At 39.5% G+C, this 20,709-nt stretch overlaps 1 protein-coding gene across 4 annotated transcripts in view; it reads left to right on the top strand.

Annotated features, from left to right (window-relative positions):
• macrod2 (mono-ADP ribosylhydrolase 2) overlaps positions 1-20,709 on the top strand; it is a 1,284,034-nt gene that overhangs the window by 301,955 nt on the left and 961,370 nt on the right. For all 4 annotated transcript variants that reach the window (XM_062994956.1, XM_062994957.1, XM_062994958.1 and 1 more), the window contains exon 4: positions 16,336-16,365. In XM_062994956.1, the coding sequence (XP_062851026.1) occupies positions 16,336-16,365 (30 nt within the window). The remainder of the gene's footprint in view (positions 1-16,335; positions 16,366-20,709) is intronic.

Here is a 20,709-nt window from a genome sequence, read left to right as displayed (position 1 = left end):
CACCATCTTCACAATGTAGCAAGGATTGGTCTTGATTCAGTAGACATTTGTTTGGCATTGGTGTCAGTAATTCAAAATATACTATATGGCCAAGTTTTTGGACACCTGGTTATGAGCTTCCAAAACTATGGGCATATACACTGATCAGTCATAACATTAAAACCACCTCCTTGTTTCTACACTCACTGTCCATTTTATCAGCTCCACTTACCATATAGAAGCACTTTGAAGTTCTACAATTACTGACTGTAGTTCATCTGTTTCTCTACATACTTTTTTAGCCTGCTTTCACCCTGTTCCTCAATGGTCAGGACCCCCACAGGACCACTACTAGTGTGTGTTGTGCTGGTATGAGTGGATCAGACACAGCAGCGCTTCTGGAGTTTTTGAATACTGTGTCCACTCACTGTAATTGTAGAACTACAAAGTGCTTCAATATGGTAAGTGAAGCCGATAAAATGGACATTGTGTGTAGAAACAAGGAGGTGGTTTTATTGTTATGGCTGATTGGTGTATACAGACTTGTCCATCCCAACCCCTTTCATGGCTAAAACAGCTTTCAAAAACCTTTCCAGGAAGGCTTTCCACAAGATTGTTAACTAAGTCTGTTGGAATACATATCCTGCACCCTATAGCAGACTTTCCTTTATGTACTACTACCCAGTCATGTTTACCCGACACTCAAACACGCACACCAACATTGCTAACGGGTGAAAAAATCTATCATATAAAATAATCAATATGCTTCCAAGTTTATGGCAACAGTTTAGCGAAGACCATTTCCTCTTTCAGAACGACTGGGCCTCTGGGCACAAAGCGAGGTCCTTGAACACAAGCTGACATACACCGATCAGCCATAACATTAAAACCACTTTCTTGTTTCTACACTCACTGTCCATTTTATCAGCTCCACTTACCATATAGAAGCACTTTGTAGTTCTACAATTACTGACTGTTGTCCATTTGTTTATCTGCATGCTTTGTTAGCCCCCTTTCATGCTGTACTTTAATGGTCAGGATCCCCACAGGACCACCACAGAGTAGGTATTATTTGGGTGGTGGATGTTTCTCAGCACTGCAGTGACACTGACATGTTGGTGGTGTGTTAGTGTGTGTTGTGCTGGTATAAGTGGATCAGACACAGCAGCACTGCTGGAGTTTTAAAACACCTCACTGTCACTGCTGGACTGAGAATAGTCCACCAACCAAAAATATATCCAGCCAACAGCGCCCCGTGGGCAGCGTCCTGTGACCATTGATGAAGGTCTAGAAGATGACCAACTCAAACAGCAGCAATAGATGAGCGATCGTGTCTGACTTTACATCTACAAGGTGGACCAACTAGGTAGGAGTGTCTAATAGAGTGGACAGTGAGTGTCTTATCCACTCATACTAGCAAAACACACACTAACATACCATCACCATGTCATTGTCACTGCAGTGCTGAGAATGATCCACCACCTAAATAATACCTGCTCTGTGGTGGTCATGTGGGCATGAAAGGGGGCTAACAATGCATGTAAAGATACAGATGGACTACAGTCAGTGATTGTAGAACTACAAAGTGCTTCTGTATGGTAAGTGGAGCTGATAAAATGGACAGTGAGTGTAGAAACAAGGAGGTGGTTTTAATGTTATGGATGTTATTTGGTCTAGTGACCACCAACAAGCCCTGATTTCAACTGATCCAACATCACAAATGCTCTGTTAATTCTCAATTTCAAATTCCTACAGATAGAAGAGTGGACATTAACAATTGTTATATTTTAGCAGACACTTTTATCCCAAGCAACTTATAACTGGGACCAAATAAAATCAGAGAGATTACGGGTTAAGGGCCTTTCCCAGGTGCCCAACAGTGACAACTTGGTGGTGGTGCTTGATTTAACAATGTTCCGAATCATTAGTACACCACCTTAACCACTGAGCTAACACTGCACTGGCTGGGATGATTTTTTTCCTTTTAGTGGCTTATGTAAGATTGTAAACATAATGTTTTTTCTTCCAGCCACTGTGATCTGTTATCTGTTCTATTTCATGAACAAGAAAATTCACCCTGCCTATTTCTGACTCAGTAGCATGCTATTGATATGGTCATTTAGGAATAACAGACTTTGGCCTGGTTGTTTTTCAGCCTTTTTTCCCTCTTTTTCCATTTATTCATTCATTGGCTGTTTTTCCACTGCTTTATCTTGGTCAGGGTCATCAGTGTCAGTCCATCACAGGGCACACACACACTTAGACACAGTAGCATCAATTTTAGTAGCTCCAACTGGCCTGACTGCATGTCTTTGGACTTGTTGGAGGAAACAAGAGAATCATAAGGAGAAACATGTGGATACAGGGAGAACCACAACAAATAAATGAGTCTGTTAGTGTTATGCCAATTTTACACTACACGACTTTTGGAGCTGTCAGATACACTCATACCAGCACAACACACACTAACACACCACCACCATGTCAGTGTCACTGCAGTGCTGATAATGATCCACCACCTAAATAATACCTGCTCTGTGGTGGTCCTGACCATTAAATAACAGGCTGAAAGCAGGCTAAAAAAGCATGCAGAGAAACAGATGTACTACAGTCAGTAATTGTAGAACTACAAAGTGCTTCTATATGGTAAGTGGAGCTGATATCATGGACAGTGAGTGTAGAAACAAGGAGGTGATTTTAATGTTATGGCTGATCAGTGCAATTGTCCATGACCGTGTCTGACATTAAAATTGTGAACTGATGAATCTTGTTTAATGAGTAGCTACCTGTCCTGTCATGAATGTAACCAACGTGTTTAAGACATTAAAATCCCAATAAATAAATTGTACACTCTGTGGGAGGTTGTCTTCAAGAATATGTCTGTGTTTGGCTGCATTCATTTGTCTCATGTCTACACGTCTACATGTCTCTGCTGCCTAGTTAACACCACAGTGATTCTGCAACCACCATGTTTCACCCTCAGGATGGTATTATCAAGGTAAATTAACGCCTGTTTTTGGCAGGCACACTGCTTGCTGTTCTGCCCAAAGGCTACAACTTTTGTCTCATCAGACCAGAGATTTTTTTTCCTCATACTGTTGAGTCACTTACTTACCATTTAAGCAAACTCGAAGCAGGTTGTAATTTGCCTTTTACTGCAATGTGGCTTCTGTCTTGGCACTCTGGCATAATATACCTAATTTATACCTGATTTATGAAGTTCTGCTGAGATGCTTGACTGTCCAGTAGGTTACCTCATCTTTGGACCAGAATTGAAACTCTTTAATAGTAATTGTTGGCTTCTTACTTCCCTCCTTGCTTGCCCTTCTTGCTTGGACGCCCTTTGGCCAGACAGCTAACTCTGCTGTGGTTCAAGGTTGTGCCAAATTTTTTGTTCGAAAATAATTAAAGCCACTCAAAGCCTTTGATTGTTTTGTATCCTGGTTTTGCCACAGACAGTTTCTAAGACTTCATGGCTTGTTTTTCTTCCACACAATGTAGTGTAAATTGCAGGTCCTTTTAGACCCAGGTGTGTGCCTTTCCAAACTATGTCCAATCAATTCAAATTGCAAAGATGAACTCCAGCTGAGTTCTAGACACATCTCAAGGATATTTAAGGAAATTACCCAGGAAGCTTAAAAATCTACCTCAGATTATGATTTTTTGAAAGTCGTGGTTTGCAGTACATTTGTTGTTGTTATCATAGTTATTTGTTTTAGAAGTGGATGTGCCTTGGAATAGATTCATTGCTTTTAAAACAGGCACCATCATGAGAGTGCTGTCTTTCTGCCAGCTCTTTGTCAGGCGTGTGATTGTGTGTTTGAACATATATTATTAAATCGTTTGATTGTAATGATAATTTGTTCTGGAGGTCAGCTGGCACCTTGTCAAATGTTCTTCATAAGACAAAAGTTACAAAAGTTTTCTGATTAAATTGCCACTGATACTTCATGAGAAAACCAGTGATATTTGATAAAAGGCTAAAATCTAATGGTTATTATTAAACCAGTATTTTTCTAATAATTGTATTTTCTTACTTGTTTGTCAAATAAGGAATATCTAATTCAGAAAATGACACATATTGTAAAGAATTAGTGTTCACAAATATTTGAATATTGGTTTGCTTTGTTGCTTTGTCATGTGCATATGTGATAAGAGATAAGCATTAATCTTGAAATCTTGTCATTATTATTAAGAGGTGAGTTGCAACTTGCTACATGAAATTCATGACATTTACATCTACTCTGCAAGACCATTTCCATCAACTTAAATGTGACCATGTTCTTATCAGATTACTTTTTTGTTGTGCATAAAGTGCACTATAAATATAATAAAACACTACAATTGTGTGACAAACCCAATTCCAAAAAAGCAGTAAAAAAATATGAATATACACACAGAAATGATTTACAAATCTATATTGATCTTTATTTGACATGTAAGCCATGTCTGAGGAAGGGGGTGGGGGTGTCCGAACAGCCGAACAGGTCCCAAGCCTGGATGAAAACAGATGGGTTGCATCAGCAAGAGTATTTGGCATAAAACTGTGCCAGCTCAATCAAATGGCTTCTACACACTTGTAGAACATTGTGTAATCATTATTTATTTAAGGACACCAACTGTTTTAGTTGTTGCTTGATATAACATTTTACCTGTTTAACAGTTTATCCCTGACAACCGTTTCTGTTGTTGTATTCTGCGCTTCAAAATGCGCTACATACATACATGCGCTACATATGCACTTGCATACCATAGAACCCTCCTGTTGTAAAATGTGCAGAATGTGTATTGCCACTGTTTTGCTGAAACAAGCAGGGATGTCCCTAAAAAGACATGTAAATGAAAGCATATGTTGCTTTAAATTGTGTGTGTACCCCTCTGTGTTAATAGTGCTTTCACAGATGTGCAAATTACCCATGTAATTGGAACAAACACACCCTTGCGGCATAACAGACACAATCATAATGCTCTTGATGAAGAAAAGTACAACCAATATTTTTAAAAACAATTTAAATGTGCCCATAGCACACGTTTCCACTTTGTGTCAGTTGTTGCAGATGAGCCCAGTGTTAGATCTGCTATTTGAGTCACAGTAGCCTTCGTGTTCTTTGGTATAAATGTCACCCAACAATCTGTCAGTGGTTTTTGGCTTGTCTCTGTTTGGATCACTCTCAGGTGCAAACTCACAATGGCTGTCTGTGAGCTCCCATCAATTATTTGTAGTCACTTTAACCAACTCATCTGGCAATAATGCCTTGGCTCTTATCAAAGTCAATCAGGTATTTATGCTCATCATATCTTCTTCATTCAAGACCTCATAATTACCATTAGCCCAGCATTTAATATATCCCTGACTGTAACATGCACAATTGTTTTGGGGGTGGTCATAATGTTTCAGCTTATCGGTGTACACAATATTGACCCAGCTTTCTGGTAGCGCAAGTAATGATTTACAGATGACACAAATATAAGGACGTACTGTTCAGTTGAGATTGTGGACTGTAAAGAAGGCTATGTTCCTCCCTCAGGTCAAGTCCGGCCTTTTATTGATTCGATTTTATTCATCCGAGTTATCTGCAATGACTTCCCCTTTACAGACCTGTTTCAGAGCACTGCAGAGTATATACACTTTGAAATGGTAATAAGACTAGTTAAGTTGAGGTTTAAAAGAAATTGTTGCAGAAGTGTCAAATCAAATTTTATATTTGATGCTCTAATGTATAGATTTTTTTCCCCATTTTTGCTTGTATCAACTTGAATATTCTCAATTCCTTTATGCTCTCTGGTTGGCCCCTGCGCTGCTCTCTCAGTACCTTTTTGCTGCTGTGGTTTGTGCCTCTTTCAGACAGTAGAAGTCACTGTAGCGTCAAGACATTTTACCTCGTCCGACTCTTCCTCTCTCACACATTGCCTGTTGTCTATTAAGCGCCCAGTTAGGCCAGTACCATCGCCAAGACTAGAAACTTGGGAAGAGGGCAACACTTGGGAATGAAGGGCAAGTGCCACCTTTACCAAAATTTTGAATAGTGAAGAGTATTAAAAAACTAAACTTTTTAATCAAAGTTTTTTTTTTGTTTTTTTTTTTGTTTTTTTTTACTAAAACTAAGGACAGTTGAAATAAGGATGTAAAGTGACATGCATTTAATAGCAGCTTGGGGAGGACAGGGTGCAAGACAGTTTGGTTTGCTGTCTTCAGCAGCAAAGAAAGACAGATAGAGAGACAGACAGACAGACAGACAGACAGACAGACAGACAGACAGACAGAGAGAGAAAAGAGAGCAAAAAATGGCAAAAACGTATTGGACACTCTTTTTGGTGAGGATTGTTTGGTGAGAATTGTACTTTTCCCGTGGGAGTTCTGCTTGCCTAACGGATATCTATGTGCTACTTTTATCTGTGGTGTGTAATGGCTGAGTTCAAAGACATGTGTGTGTGTGTGTAAGCCCAAGGGTGGACATTCTCACTGTAGACAGGTGTTAAAAAGTTGTCTGCAATCACCAGCTAATGATCAGCACCCAGCTACCGGCACATCACACCAGTGTTAGATTTAAGACTAGAATGTGGTTCTCATCATACACATATAGGATCTGAAGCGCCCACATACATTACAGCAATAGAGGTTCCAGCGTTGATTCACAATTTTATTTGAAACATTGGTTATAAAACTTCAAGCTGATAAAAGTAATTAGAAGTATTTACTTCCACCAATTATCCAAAGCTTACCCACCACCCAAAATGTGCATGGCAATGCTTATTTAATAACAAGTATACAAGTGATGGTCAGGAATGTATTAAATGCTGGGATGATGGTAGCCACTTGTAGATCATGTGTTAAATGAAGCAGATTTGATTAGCTTAATGACCTGAGTTACTTTGATAAGAGTCAAATCATTACAGCCAGATGACTGGGCTGAAATATCTCAGAAAACAGCAAGGTGTGCTCACGGGCAGCCATGGTGTGTACCCCACAACAGTGGTCTGAAGAGGGACAAATCACAAACCAAGACTCATTGATGCCAGATGACATGAAGGCTATTTTGCCTGGTATGGACCAACAGAAGAGCTACTGTGGCTTAAATTGCAGATAATTTTAATCCTGGTGATGAGGTGTTTCCCAAGGTGTCACAATACACAGTGCATCAAACCCTTCTGTGTATGGGGCTGCATAGTCACAGGCCATTCAAAGTGTTCATGCTAACATTTGCCCATCTTCAGTGGGCAAGCAGGCCTTAGATTGGGACATTGGAGCAATGTAAGAGGGCTGACTGGTTCTATGAAGCCTGTTTCTTCCAAGATCATGTGATCCATTTTGCAAACTACAGAAGTTAAAGGACCTGTTGGTAATGTCCTAGTACCTGATACCAGAGGACTCCTTTTGATGTCATGTGTTTATATATAACAGGTCAGAGCTTTTATATCTGACCGCTTATTAGATATGTCTGAAAACCTAGTAAGCTGCCTTGCTGCCTACTGCTTACCCAGGCAGCTGCCTAAGTAGACAAGATTATATTAATACATCAAATTTATAAGGCAGATTATTTAGACTCACTACTTAGACAGTGATTATGGCGATTATGTCACCACAGTTTTCTCTTACTAAGCTAACACAGTTAACCAATTGGCTGAGGCGACACAACCCGCTAGTATGGCAGCAAAGGTCTCCCTCTGTCTACTGAAAACAGTTAAATTGTCACTGACAAGCCCAAATTTGCAAATAAATGACACTTGTACACGTTTAATGAGAATTTACATTTGAAAAGCACACTATTCGTTGCTATGCATTCGTCCCCCATATTTGTAATTTTTTTGTGAGAAAAGTTGTGCCGCACTGAATGCTGGGATTGCCTTTACCTCTTAGGAAGCATTGGAAGCTCCCTCGTTATTCAGTCAGATTATTGCTTAGAATTAAGGCACCTCAGTAGGCAGCCTTTTAAGTCATCTAAAAATTTAGACAGCCTTCTTTTCAGGAGCGTGTGTAGGATGATGTAAAATGCTGTCTATGTAGAGAGCTCACTAGGTTTTCAGACAGACCCGTGGTCCTAATATTTCGGGTCATCAGAGTATAAATACACATATATTCTTCACAGAATCTGTCCGATCATAAATAGACATAAATAGACAGGTGTAGATTGTCGCCAAAAGGCGCAGGATGTAGAATGACATCAGGAAATGAATCTTCTAGGATGCAGGACAGGCTTGAGTGGGTTACATGACAGTGTTCACTGAGGCAAGACTGGATGGCTTTCACACGTTCATGTTTATCGCAGTGGTCAGCTAAACTGAGAGGTGTTAGATGCAGAGGTGTAATTATAACAGGTCTGGGATGGGAAAGACAAGATGTACAAGGCCATCGGGCATGCAGTTGATGTCAAGAGTTTACTAACACTAAATGTTCAAAAGTATGTGGACACCTGAACGCGAGCTTGTTGAATATCTCACTTTAAAACCATGTGCTATAATATGAATTGATGTTTTTTTTGGAGTTTGTTGTGGGAGTTTCTGAAAATATGAAACAACAAATGTAAATATTTCCAAAAATGATGGGACAGAAGGTAAAATGCTTTGTAAACTGACTTTTCCACATATTTCATTGAAAATCTCAGGAAGAGATATTCAATGTTCTACTCTATAAACTTTACGAAATAGAGGTGAATAAGGATAAGCAAACCATTACGGTCTGTTTTTGTGTTCTCTTAGCCAAGGTCAGTAAGACAAATCAACCTGTCACATTATGTTTAAAGGATATTTGTCTGGATGGTCAGATGTGATTTAAGAAACACCAAAAAAAGCTGCTAGAACACGTTGTCCCCAATTAAGATCACATTACAGCGTCTCAGTGGGGTTTAAATCAGGACCTGGACTAGGCTAATTCAAAATCTTCTTAGAGGTAAAAGAGGTGAACTTAATCTTCTACCTGTAATTGTTGTCGCTTTGCCTAACTTCTTTTGTGACTTTATGGATGGTAGGCTGGCCACATCTGGGAAGAATTACCACTGGTACATCTGAAAAGGTTTATGTACGCTGTAGGGTTTCCAATCCAATTATACATGATCTAGTTACCAAAATGCTTTGAAAACCATTCCAAAAATTGGATTTCTTGCTAAGTATAAAAGTCTTGCTGCACTTTTATATTTTCGTTAGAAACGGTGAGGGCGGGAGGAGTATTAATTGGTCGTGTCTGAGAGACTGAGAGAGAGCTTATAGTCTGGATTTAGCGCCATCTGATTTCCATCTTTTTGGACGCTCAAGGAATCTTTAAGGGGAAGAAGATTTTCATGTGATGATGATGTGAAAGCAGCGGTGCATCAGTGGCTACACGCTCAACCCAAAAATTTTTTTGCTGATGGCATTAAAAAGTTGGTATGATGCTGGGAAACTTTTTGAAGAACTCCCGTAAAACGCCTCTGTTCCATCTTTTTGTTGGCATGTGTCTCCCTTTGTCTGTCTTCGTCTGCGTTCTTATGTCCAGTCTAGACTGTTAGCTTACAAGCTTTCAATCCACATTGTACTTAAACAGACTGTACTAAAACATAATGGTTGAGAGTTCAAAATCCAGCTCTGCCTTGCAGCCACTGTTGGACCCTTGAGCAAGGCCCTTAACCCTCTTTGCCCCAGAGGCGCCATGTAATGGGTGACCCTGTGGTCTGACCCTCTGATATGCGAAAAAAGAATTTCATTGTATTGTACACCTATATACAGTATATATATATATATATATATATATATATATATATATATATATATATATATAAAACAATTAAAGGCATTCTGTATCAAATTACTACATAACCATTAGCGTTGTTGCTGTTTTTAATGTGGCTGCTCCCATTATGGGTCACAACAGGTCATCTGTCTGCATATTTTATTTGGAACTGTTTTCTTTACCCGATGCCCTTCCTAACACAACTCTCTATGCCCCCTAAATAGCTAGGTTCACATAACGCCATGTGGCTTCTGTATTTGTGAGTACAGCCCAGGATTTAAACTCCTGGAACTTAAGCTCGCTGTTTCCAGCAGCGTGGCTCTTACCATTATGGCCCATGAGCTCACTATGCAGTATATAGAACGTGATTTGAGACACGATTAGGCCAGTAATGCAAACAAAAAAACTTCACCTATGAACAGCAGCAACTCACATCAGTGTGTATTTTTCTATTGAACCAAATATTGTCCATATGAATGCATCCTTATTTACTCCCTTGAATTTTACCTCGCCGGTTTCAGGCGGAAAATATCCAAATTGCTTTTTGAATACTGGTGTCCATGACTGCGCAGCCACTCTCTCAAATTATAGCCCTGTGCACAAGAGACTTGCCTGCTTGCTTTCTTGGAATGATAGAGAGGAAACATAAAAAGGAGAGATATGACTTGAGTCGTGCGTCTGGGTTCCAAAACTTTTCAGAACTCTCTCTTCTCCATGGTGCACATTAACCTACAGAAAATAAACAGCCTTGCCAGTAAGGGGCACCTGTTTAATGCAATACAACAGAGTTCAGCATGTTGACGCAGATAATCCGTCCTTGTTTCCTCTAAGATGTTCATTCCTATGAAAAAGAAACATACACTGTATGACCAAAAGTATGTGGACACCTAACCATAAACTTGTCCGACATGCTATTCCAAAACTATGTGTCTTAATGAGGAATTGCTTCCTCTGCCCTTTGTGGCTATAACAGTCTTTACTTTGTATTAGGGAGGCTTTCAATAACATTTTGAAGTGTCTGTGGGAATTTGTGCCCATCCAGTCAAAGGAGCATTTGTATAGTCAGGCACTCTGCGGCTAGCAACGGTTTTGTAATTCAACCCATATGTGTTCAGTTATTTACATTTGTTGCATTTAGCAGACACTTTTATCCAAAGCGACTTCCAATGAACATTATTTGAGCCATTGAGGGCTAAGAGCCTTGCTCAGGGGCCCAACAGTAGCATCTTGCTGGTGGTGGGACTTGAACCGGCAATCTTCTGATTACTAGTCCACTAGTCCAGTACCTTAACCACTGAGCTACCTCTGCCCTTTTTATTTATCTTAATAATCAGAGATCTGTGCTGGCCAATGGAGTTCCTCTACTCCAAAATCATCAAACCATTTTCAGGGACCTTGCTTCATTCAAATAGACTTAGCCATACTGAAACAGAAACAAGCCTTCCCCAAACTACTGCTGAAAAACTTTTAGCCAACTGTTTTATCCTCAGGGTTGTGGCGGGGCTGGTTGCACAGAAAACACCGAGTGCAAAGCAGGGCTTGCCAAAACACAGGACAATCCATCCCTTGACCGGCCGGTAGTATGGCTGATATTTGAACCCGTATCTCAGCACTGGAGGGCGAGCACAGACAGAAAGCTTTACTCAGTAATTAGGATCATGGTCAGGTTTTTCCACTACCAAAATCTGGCAACCCTGCTTGTAAAACCAAGCATTTAGTAATAAGATTGAGGTAAGGAAAGGCAACTAGGGACCAGAGAACGGTGATTTGGGCTACGTGAGGTGAATAATTGCTGGCGGTGTGGATGTAGGAGTAGTCCCAGAATGAATGAGTCTGGCAGTGATTAATCTGAACTATCAAATTTGCATTACGGCAGGATTATTGACCTAATGTGGATTTCTGCATATTTTCAGACTCAGGCCAACCTGTGTGCTGTCACTTCAGATCAGGCTGTGAGTTGCCGGTTCCCCCACTTACCAGTTGTTTTCTTTTTCTTTTTTACAGCTTCCTTTCACTTGTTTTTCTCCCCGTTGCTAGATAAGGAATCATCCCCCAACATTGCAAGGCTTTTAATGTTTCCCTTGATATCAATTGCAGAGGGATCAGTTTTGTTTTGGCCCTCTGTGAAGGCTACAGATGTGTGCGCATATAACACTTCTGAGAGAAGAAGAAGAAATGAAAAAAATGGGAATTAGGAGAAAAAAAGAGATGAAAAGCGTGTCTCGGTGTGACTGGCATCACACGGCGAGAGGAATAATAAAAGAAAAGAAATAAAAGAGCCCATGCGAAAGAATTCTGTTCTGCCTTGCAGGCGAACACATTTACCAAAGTCCCTGCCGAGATGAGATATGCCTCTCCAGCTTTGTTGGATGTACGCGTGCTATTAAAAAGGCTGGAGTTCTCCTACTGAATCTCACAGCATCTCTGTCAATGCTGTCAAATTGATTATCTTTTTTGTTTTTTTTAAATCCCCTACTGTTAGTGGACCAGACAAAGTCAATTGTTAAAATGGCTGTAACAATAACAATAATAATAATAACAATAACAATAATAATAACAATAATAATATATTATAAAATATTTATTATTATTATTAGTATTATTATTGTAGTTGAGTAATAATAATAATAATAAAAATAATAATATGTATTACCATTCTATATGTACTATTATTATTTTTTATTATAAAAAAAAAAACATTTATAATAGTACTGTAAAACATATTATTATTATTATTATTATTATTATTCACAACTGCAATATAATAATAATATTGATAATTATGATAATAATAATAATATATGTATTAATATTATGTGTATTATTATTACTATAATAATTATAATAATAATAATAATTATTATTATTATTATTATTATATTATATTATGTGTATTATTATTACTCTGTTATTATTATTATTATTATTATTATTATTAATATTATTGTAGTTGATAATAATAATGATAATAATAATAATGATAGCTAGATAGATGATAGCTAGATGGATAGATAGATAGATAGAAAGATAGATAGGTAGGTAGGTAGGTAGGTAGGTAGGTAGGTAGGTAGGTAGGTAGGTAGGTAGGTAGGTAGGTAGATAGATAGATAGATAGATAGATAGATAGATAGATAGATAGATAGATAGATAGATAGATAGATAGATAGATAGATAGATAGATAGATAGATAGATAGATAGATAGATAGATAGATAGATAGATAGATAGATCATCATAATAATTTAATTTCTGTCCATTTTAATGACTTATCACCACTTCATTATAGTCAGGATTGTGGTGGGTCCAGTTTTACTGTAATCACTGGGCATATTTCTATAACTCACCCCAGACAGGGTGCCTATCCAACCCCCCTTCCCCTCCAAAAACAGCCTTTCCTGCTTTCCACAAGATTTTGGAGTGCATCTGTGGAAATCTGTGCCCGTTCGATTAAAATAGAATTTTAGGTCAGTCACTAATGTTGGCCTAGAGGGTCTGGCTTGCAATCGACGTTGCAATCTATTTCAAAGTGTGTTCCGTGTGATTGAGGTCAGGGCTACTGGAGTTCCTCCTCACCAAACTCGACAATCTAAGTCTTTATTGACCTGGCTTTGTGCACTGGGACACACTCATGCTGGAACAGAAAGAGGCATTATCCAAAGTTGTTAGTAGTGAGTGTGACTCAGTAATTAGCATGAGTGTCCACCTATGTTTGGCCATATTCTATAAAGCTGTACTTTTTAATGACCGTACTTTTTAAAGTTTAAAAAAATGTGTTAGGCTTTTCTTTTTTTAGCAGTGTGTATTTTTAATCCAGTTAAAATCAATGCTAGTGTTCTGCACCGAGTCTAGACATTTATATGGGAATGACTGTAACTGAATTGGTTTAAATAGAGTACGTCTTGGCACTAAAAAACAAACCTTGCCAGCTGGCAGCTTTAAAACCCATTTTGAAATCTTTATTATGCTTGCTTCACAAGTTGCACATTATATTAAGAGAAAATCTTTTTCTCTTTTATCCTTCCACCTACTCACACACACAATCTTTTTAACTCACGCCCAGTCAAAATGCTTCAGGGTTCTTCTGGAGTTGGAAAAAGTCAGCTGACTTATATGGGGTTTTCAGCCATTGGGGTCTTGTTTTCACCGGCCATAGGTGGACTCCTACATAGAGCTGTGACCCTACGTTCAGACCTGCGGCAATGCTGTGTGACAAAGTGACCGGCTGTCGACCACTTTCAATTAGAGCTGACGAGTTCCAGCAGCAGAAGCTAAGTTTAACTTTATTCAAATTAGGAGCAAAGCGATGTGGTGATTAAAAATAGGAATTGAGCACTGAGCATGCTCTGTTTTTGGTTCCTACCTAATAGTTCCTACTAGAAATGAAAGAGAAACCTATTGTTGCAAATAGACAACTGTGAGGAAGAAACACAACCCTGCACAGACAGTGGCTACACAGGGATGTATTTTATAGACAAGTGATTTCCCTCCAGAATTTGTATTTGTAGCAGGAAGACATCAGATTTGTGATCTGTAGATATTAGCCAGTAAAGTATGCTGCACTGCCATGGCATTTTGTCTTATTTTTGGCTTGAAATCAGTTAAACTCTGGCAACCGAATGCCCAGAGGTGATGATGATGCTTTTAGTGTAAACACAGAGCGATAGGCGATCAGTGATTCAGGCGACAAAAGGTGAAAAATCGCCGCCGGTCTAAACGCAGGGTAACACACAAGTGAACACAATATACTCAAGTTTCTCTGCCTCCTGTTTTACTAGGTGATACCCTGTCCGGCCTTTTTCCTCCCACAGACATGGCCAAATGTGTCTGTAGAGTGTCCGACATCATTATGAAGCCCTTTTCTGACAGGATTTTTGTACTGTCCCTGCAGTCCCGGTTCGTACCCATTCTATCCAAGAAGCATGTGTGTCATTGTTCACATTCGACTTGCCAATTCATCACATAAATGGGACGTGGTAGCCAAGTGGTTAAGGTACTGGACTAGTAATCAGAAGGTCGCTGGTTCAAGCCCCACCACAACCTGGTTGCTGCTGTTGGGCCCTTGAGCAAGGCCCTTAACCCTCAATTGCTTAGACAATATACTGTCACAGTACTGTAAGTCACTTTGGATAAAGGTATCTGCTAAATGCCAAAAATGTAAATGTAAACATAAATCAATGTTTTTATAGACATCACTTTGTGTACAGGGGCACAGTCATGCTGGAACAGAAAAGGGCCTTATCCAAGCCAATAATTGATTTCTGTCAGCAGTGACTGGCGGAATCAGCTGGACTTAATAATTAAATAATATGTTTTAGCCATTTACATGGGACAGTGGTAGCCTAGTCGGTAGAGCTATTAACTGAAAGTTTGAGAGTTTGAATCCCAGCTCTGCCATGCAGCCACTCTTGGGCCCTTGAGCAAGATCCTTAACCCTCTCTGCTCTAGGGGCGCTGTACGATGGCTGACCCTGCGCTCTGACCCCAGCTTCCAAACAAGCTGGGATACATGAAGAAAGAATTTCATTGTACTGTACGTCTGTATACTGTATGTATATATGACAAATAAAGATGTTCTATTCTATTCTACATCATTGTGATTTGGGTTTTCTTTTTTCCCAATGATTTTTGGAAATCATCAGGATCTTTTCATAAAACTAGTCTATGAAAATTGAGCTTTGTTTGCTTTTTCTTTCAGTGACTTGTTCAACATATAAAATAGAAGAAAAATAGGGAAAAACAACATTTCAAATGGTTTGATAGAAACCGAGCTCACCGTCTATAAAGACTTTCATGAGATTGTTTATTTCTTTGTTGTAATCCTGCTGAATTAATTTAGCATTGAAATCTAAACTCCCTTCACAGCTCCTGTAAACTCCATGTCTGAGCAGACGTCTGGTTCATTTCTCCACAATGCTCAAATTAACAGTGGCTTCTTAATCCTCTAATCAGACTCTGGAAAGCAGGCGTGTCTGAAGCTGACAACAAAATCCTGCTGCATATTAAATTAAAGTTCTTTTTGTTTGTTTTTGTTTTTTAAATAATCTGCCACCCTTAACTTCTTTCATTGTAAAATGCCTTCTCTTGTGACCGTACCTTCCCACGAACCTTGGCCATAAAATGAGCCATCTAAGAGGCGGTAATGTGATGTCATCAGCAAACTGTTTAAAATTAAAGGCCGTTTGTAAGGCTGATTGTTGCTGTTAGGAGCAGGGAGGTGGGAGACAGGAGCAGGCTTTTCACCCAGACCGTTTCAGTCATGTTATCTCAGCTGGCAGAGGAGTATTTTGACCCTCGTCCCCGCCTCTGGCTGCTCCGGCATGAAAGATCAGAAACGTAGCATCAAAGCTCGGCGTGGCCCTCGCAGCATCTGCTCAAGTTCAACTCCCGACAGCCCTGCCGTGGTATCCCATCATCTTAAAGCACGCGAGGCGGCGAGTGTTGGTGGAGTGCTGTTGCATACATGTTTTCATTTTACGAGTTCTGCATGATAAATAGATCTTGCTTTAGAGTGTGCTTAACCTTTAAGATCCATGCCTGTTTCTGCTCTCATCTGAATGATCATGTCCTCTTTGAGGTAAAGTGTTTTCTCTTAAAAATCCTCTCTAGATCAGCCACTGATGTATATTTTTTTCTCTTTCTTTTGTCTCCTCAACAGCAAACTCCAGTCTTCTTGGCGGTGGCGGAGGTAAGCGGTCTCACCTTTCTGAAACTCTTTATAGTGCCTGCATAATTAACTAGTCTGGTGAAAGTAGGTAATGATGGCTGTACTTCAGATGCACAGGAAGATGATTGGGGGATGGGGGGTGCCAACTGAATCTGAAACTGACACAGTGCAATTCAAATAAATGTACACACACCTACACAATCTCACTACACACACACAGCTGCTGTTACAGGTACTAAATAATCGAACCCTTGCGGCATGGCAGCAGTGTTCTCAGTAATCTCATGTCCTACCTGCGTTTTGACCTTTTGCTCTGATGAAGGGGATGTTATATTCATTTTATGCAGAATGTTTATAGTGCACTTGCATTACAGTTCGGATCATAGTGCTTTTTATTTGCAGTCTGAACCTTCCTAGAAAGAGCAGCACAATGTATTTTGTGGATGCTACACACTGTCAAAAATCTGGCAACATTTATGTATATTATATTAATAGAATATTTTGTAGGTATATTAAATGTGACACATTTGATTGGTCAATCTACTGTTTAAATAACATGCTTCAAATGTGTTTAAAAGATGTGCGGAGTAGATTTATGATTTTCATTTTGTTTATGAGTGTAATTGTCCAAGTAAACAAACTGTCAACAAAATCCAAATTAAATCCTTAAAGAATGAGGACAGTTTTACAGAATGCATACAATAACTTAACATAACATTGTTTGGTATAATATTTTGAAAAACTAGCTTTTTAGGCTGCACATAGAGCAAAAAAACAAGCTGAAGGCCTTTATCCTAATCCGCACACAAAATCCTATACAGTGTGCTCCAAACAGTAGCCTTGCCATTGATTAAAAATGAATTTACCCTACCATTTAGTGTGTATTAGTCTGCAGGCTGAGTGAAAGTGAGCTGCTGTGTCCCAAATAACATTCTACACACTAAATGGTACAATACATTTCATTTCAACCAAAGCCGAGGCTAATAGAGCTAATAGAGCATTGTGTGCGGATTAGGACACACCTGTTCACCTTTGCTCAGTGAGCACCTTGATACAGAGAGTTTTATGGGAATCAGAAGGAGATGTGCAAACTGTGTCCCCCAGAATTAATAACCTCTATCATGTTTAAATGTTGTTGTTTTTTTTTCCATAAATAAAATTAATAAAAGGGATATTATGTTGGGAGTAGGGTTGCCAGTTATGGTTGACACAGTTAGGGTTGACGCAACACTAGCTGAATTCCCAGAAATAGGTTAAAGGGTGTCTACTTCTGGCCTGGATTAAATCCAGCATCATGATTTGCTGAGAAGGTTCCCAACAGAGGAGCCAGCAACTAGAGAGGATCTGTGATTAACTAATCAAACTAACACGCACTGAGGCACAGAGATTGTTGGTTAAAGGAATCAATACAATGAATCATTCAGGGGGCAAAGGAATCCATGCAGGCCCTAATGGCATGGCAGATGGGCAGGATTCTGTAACTTGTGTCCCCCTGCTGATGTTGGTGGACTCGTTACACACCAGATGTCTGACAGGGTCCATCCTGTAGACTTCATCCTTCTGTAAACCCTGCCCAACTTTATGTGCTCTGTAAACTTGTATCAAGAGAAACTCCTACTTAACTCCTAAAAATTAAGAAGTAATTAAGTAAGCTAACTTGACCCAACATTCACTTCACAAGCTGTAAGTCTTCAATGTAGGCCACCTTGGTATTCAACTCACACAAACACATGGCTACATGCCTAAATGGAGTCTGAGTTGGCGATTTTCAGGCCGTGTTATTTTTACATGGCCAAACAATGAGTACAAGCTCAAGTCTGCAATTTTCTGTTTTAGTTATGGACCTTCGTTTAAGCTTCACCTTTGTGAGGCGTAAAAATGATCAAATATAAACATAGACAATTGTTTATTCTCTAATAAGTCTTTATTTCCACCCACCTTTTAGCCAGATTCTCCAAACCTTAATCTGGTCAGAGAAAGATCTAGCCCTGAGAAACTATCTAGACTAAGACTATAGCAGTTCAGGGGAAAATGTAGCTACAGTTCATTTCACTTCAATTAGTGTTAAATGAGGTATGCATTGAACCACCTGCAGTAAAGAAGCACCAGTGGATATGAACTAGGAGAGCAGAAAAACAAATATTTGTTTATATACAGTGATTAAATGAACGTATTGGATTGGGATTTAATAGAATCTAGGTATCAAAACAAGACAGAAAAAGAGCAAAATTAGATCAATATCAGGATTCAGAAACACGGACTAGTAGTTACATATCCGTTAAGGTAGGTGTGCTGTGTATTGTAGCTTACATTGATTTTATCATTCGATTTATGGGCGTAATTTAATGACTGTAGTGAAATGTGATTTTTAAAATACGAGGTCCGTGAAATTAAGCACATTTTCTAGTGAATTTAATAGGGCCCTAGTTATAAGGAAAAGTGGAGCTAATGTACACTATATGGACAAAAGTATATGGACACTCCCAATTTTTTAATGTATGTGATTCAGCCACAACAGTTGCTAACAGGTGTAATAAATCAGTTATATTAGTGAAATTGTGATTGTGCCCCTTTGCACAAAGCAAGGCCTATGAAGACATGAAGAAAAATTTGGTTATTAGTGTGTGCTTATACACTTATTTACAAACTACAATGAAGCTGATCAGTAAAAATATTGTAATTCTTTTCTTTCAACTTTTATCAGTTATGTAAACATTCAAAAGAATCAACAAATTACAGATTCTTCTTTTTATAGCATTTTACAAAACGGCCTAACTTTTTTGGAAATGGGGTTTGTAAAATAATATGGGTATCATTTTGGGGAAAGAAGGATATCCTAGATCTAGAATTGAATATGGATGTGAAAAATGCATGATGAGGCATAACATTATGACCGGTGAAGTGAATAACACTGATTATCTCTTCATCACGGCACCTGTTAGTGGGTGGGATATATTAGGCAGCAAGTGAACATTTTATCCTCAAAGTTGATGTGTTAGAAGTAGGAAAAATGGGCAAGTGTAAGGATTTGAGTGAGTTTGACAAGGGCCAAATTGTGATGGCTAGACGACTGGGTCAGAGCATCTCCAAAACTGCAGCTCTTGTGTGGTGTTCCTGGTCTGCTGTGGTCAGTATCTATCAAAAGTGGTCCAAGAAAGGAACAGTGGTAATTGCAGGGTCATGGGCGGCCAAGGCTCATTGATGCACGTGGGGAGCGAAGGCTGGCCTGTGTGGTCTGATAATGCTGGTTCTGATAGAAAGGTGTCAGAATACACAGTCGCAGTTTGTTGCGTATGGGGCTGCATAGCCGCAGACCAGTCAGGGTGCCCATGCTGACCCCTGTCCACCGCCGAAAGCGCCAACAATGGGAGCATCTTGGTGCCAGATACAGCACACCTTCAGGGGTCTAGTGGAGTCCATGCCTCGACGGGTCAGGGCTGTTTTGGCAGCAAAAGGGGGACCAACACAATATTAGGAAGGTGGTCATAATGGTATGCCTGATCAGTGTAAATATAAATATATAAAATATATAAATATAAATCTCGAGTCAAGAGACTTAGTGGCCTGCTGTAATGCATCAAGAGGCAGATGAAATCATGGGCAACCAAGCATGTTTTACATGCACCCAGAATTCTACTTTTGTCAAATTTTGTGATCTTTGACATGATTGAATTAACAAATGCATGGCACACTGGACAGGATGAAGTAGGGAAAGCCGGAGGGGGTGGAGTGGAAGAATCAACCCAATTACATGAGGAATTTTGATCCTAGCTGCCCAGAACATGGGAAAGCTGTTAGTCCATAGATAACAAACTTACAGTTCTTTATCTTTCACTCAAATCCTTTATTGTTTATTCATCTGTTCCAGGGAGTGGCCCAGAATCCCCTGCCTGCACTGCTTATACTGGGCTCGATTTAAGCTCCCTGCCATGAAGCGATTAGCAGCCACGTTAGCTGAAACCTTTCCCACTTTGCTCCATGGTGTGACCCTTGTGTTATTTGATGCACGCTACACTCCAGACCTTTGGTTACTGTAGCCCGGTGGCTCTTGCGAAGCGCCGGACCTTTATCTGACACTGGGTGTGATCTCTGTGATTGAGATCAGAGGACACACGGCCGTGACAAAACCACTTACCAGGACAGCCGTCAATAAATCGCTTCGGCTGCCGGATCACAAGTCCGAACACATATAACCGCTACGTTTATTGGCACCTCTTTGTAGGTCATCACGCTCCCGGTATTGATTGGTCACGATGGTTTCATATTTGGAGGGACAATTTGCTTTCATATTAGTTTCTCCTAATTGCCGTAAGCATTTGGTAATGGGCTATAAATGTAAGTCTGAAAGAAAAGTGTTTCCGCGTC

Source organism: Trichomycterus rosablanca, chromosome 5, assembly GCF_030014385.1.
Source record: "Trichomycterus rosablanca isolate fTriRos1 chromosome 5, fTriRos1.hap1, whole genome shotgun sequence".
NCBI lineage: Eukaryota > Metazoa > Chordata > Actinopteri > Siluriformes > Trichomycteridae > Trichomycterus > Trichomycterus rosablanca.
Note: the sequence above shows the minus strand (reverse complement) of the source record. Positions and strands in the feature narration are given on the sequence as shown.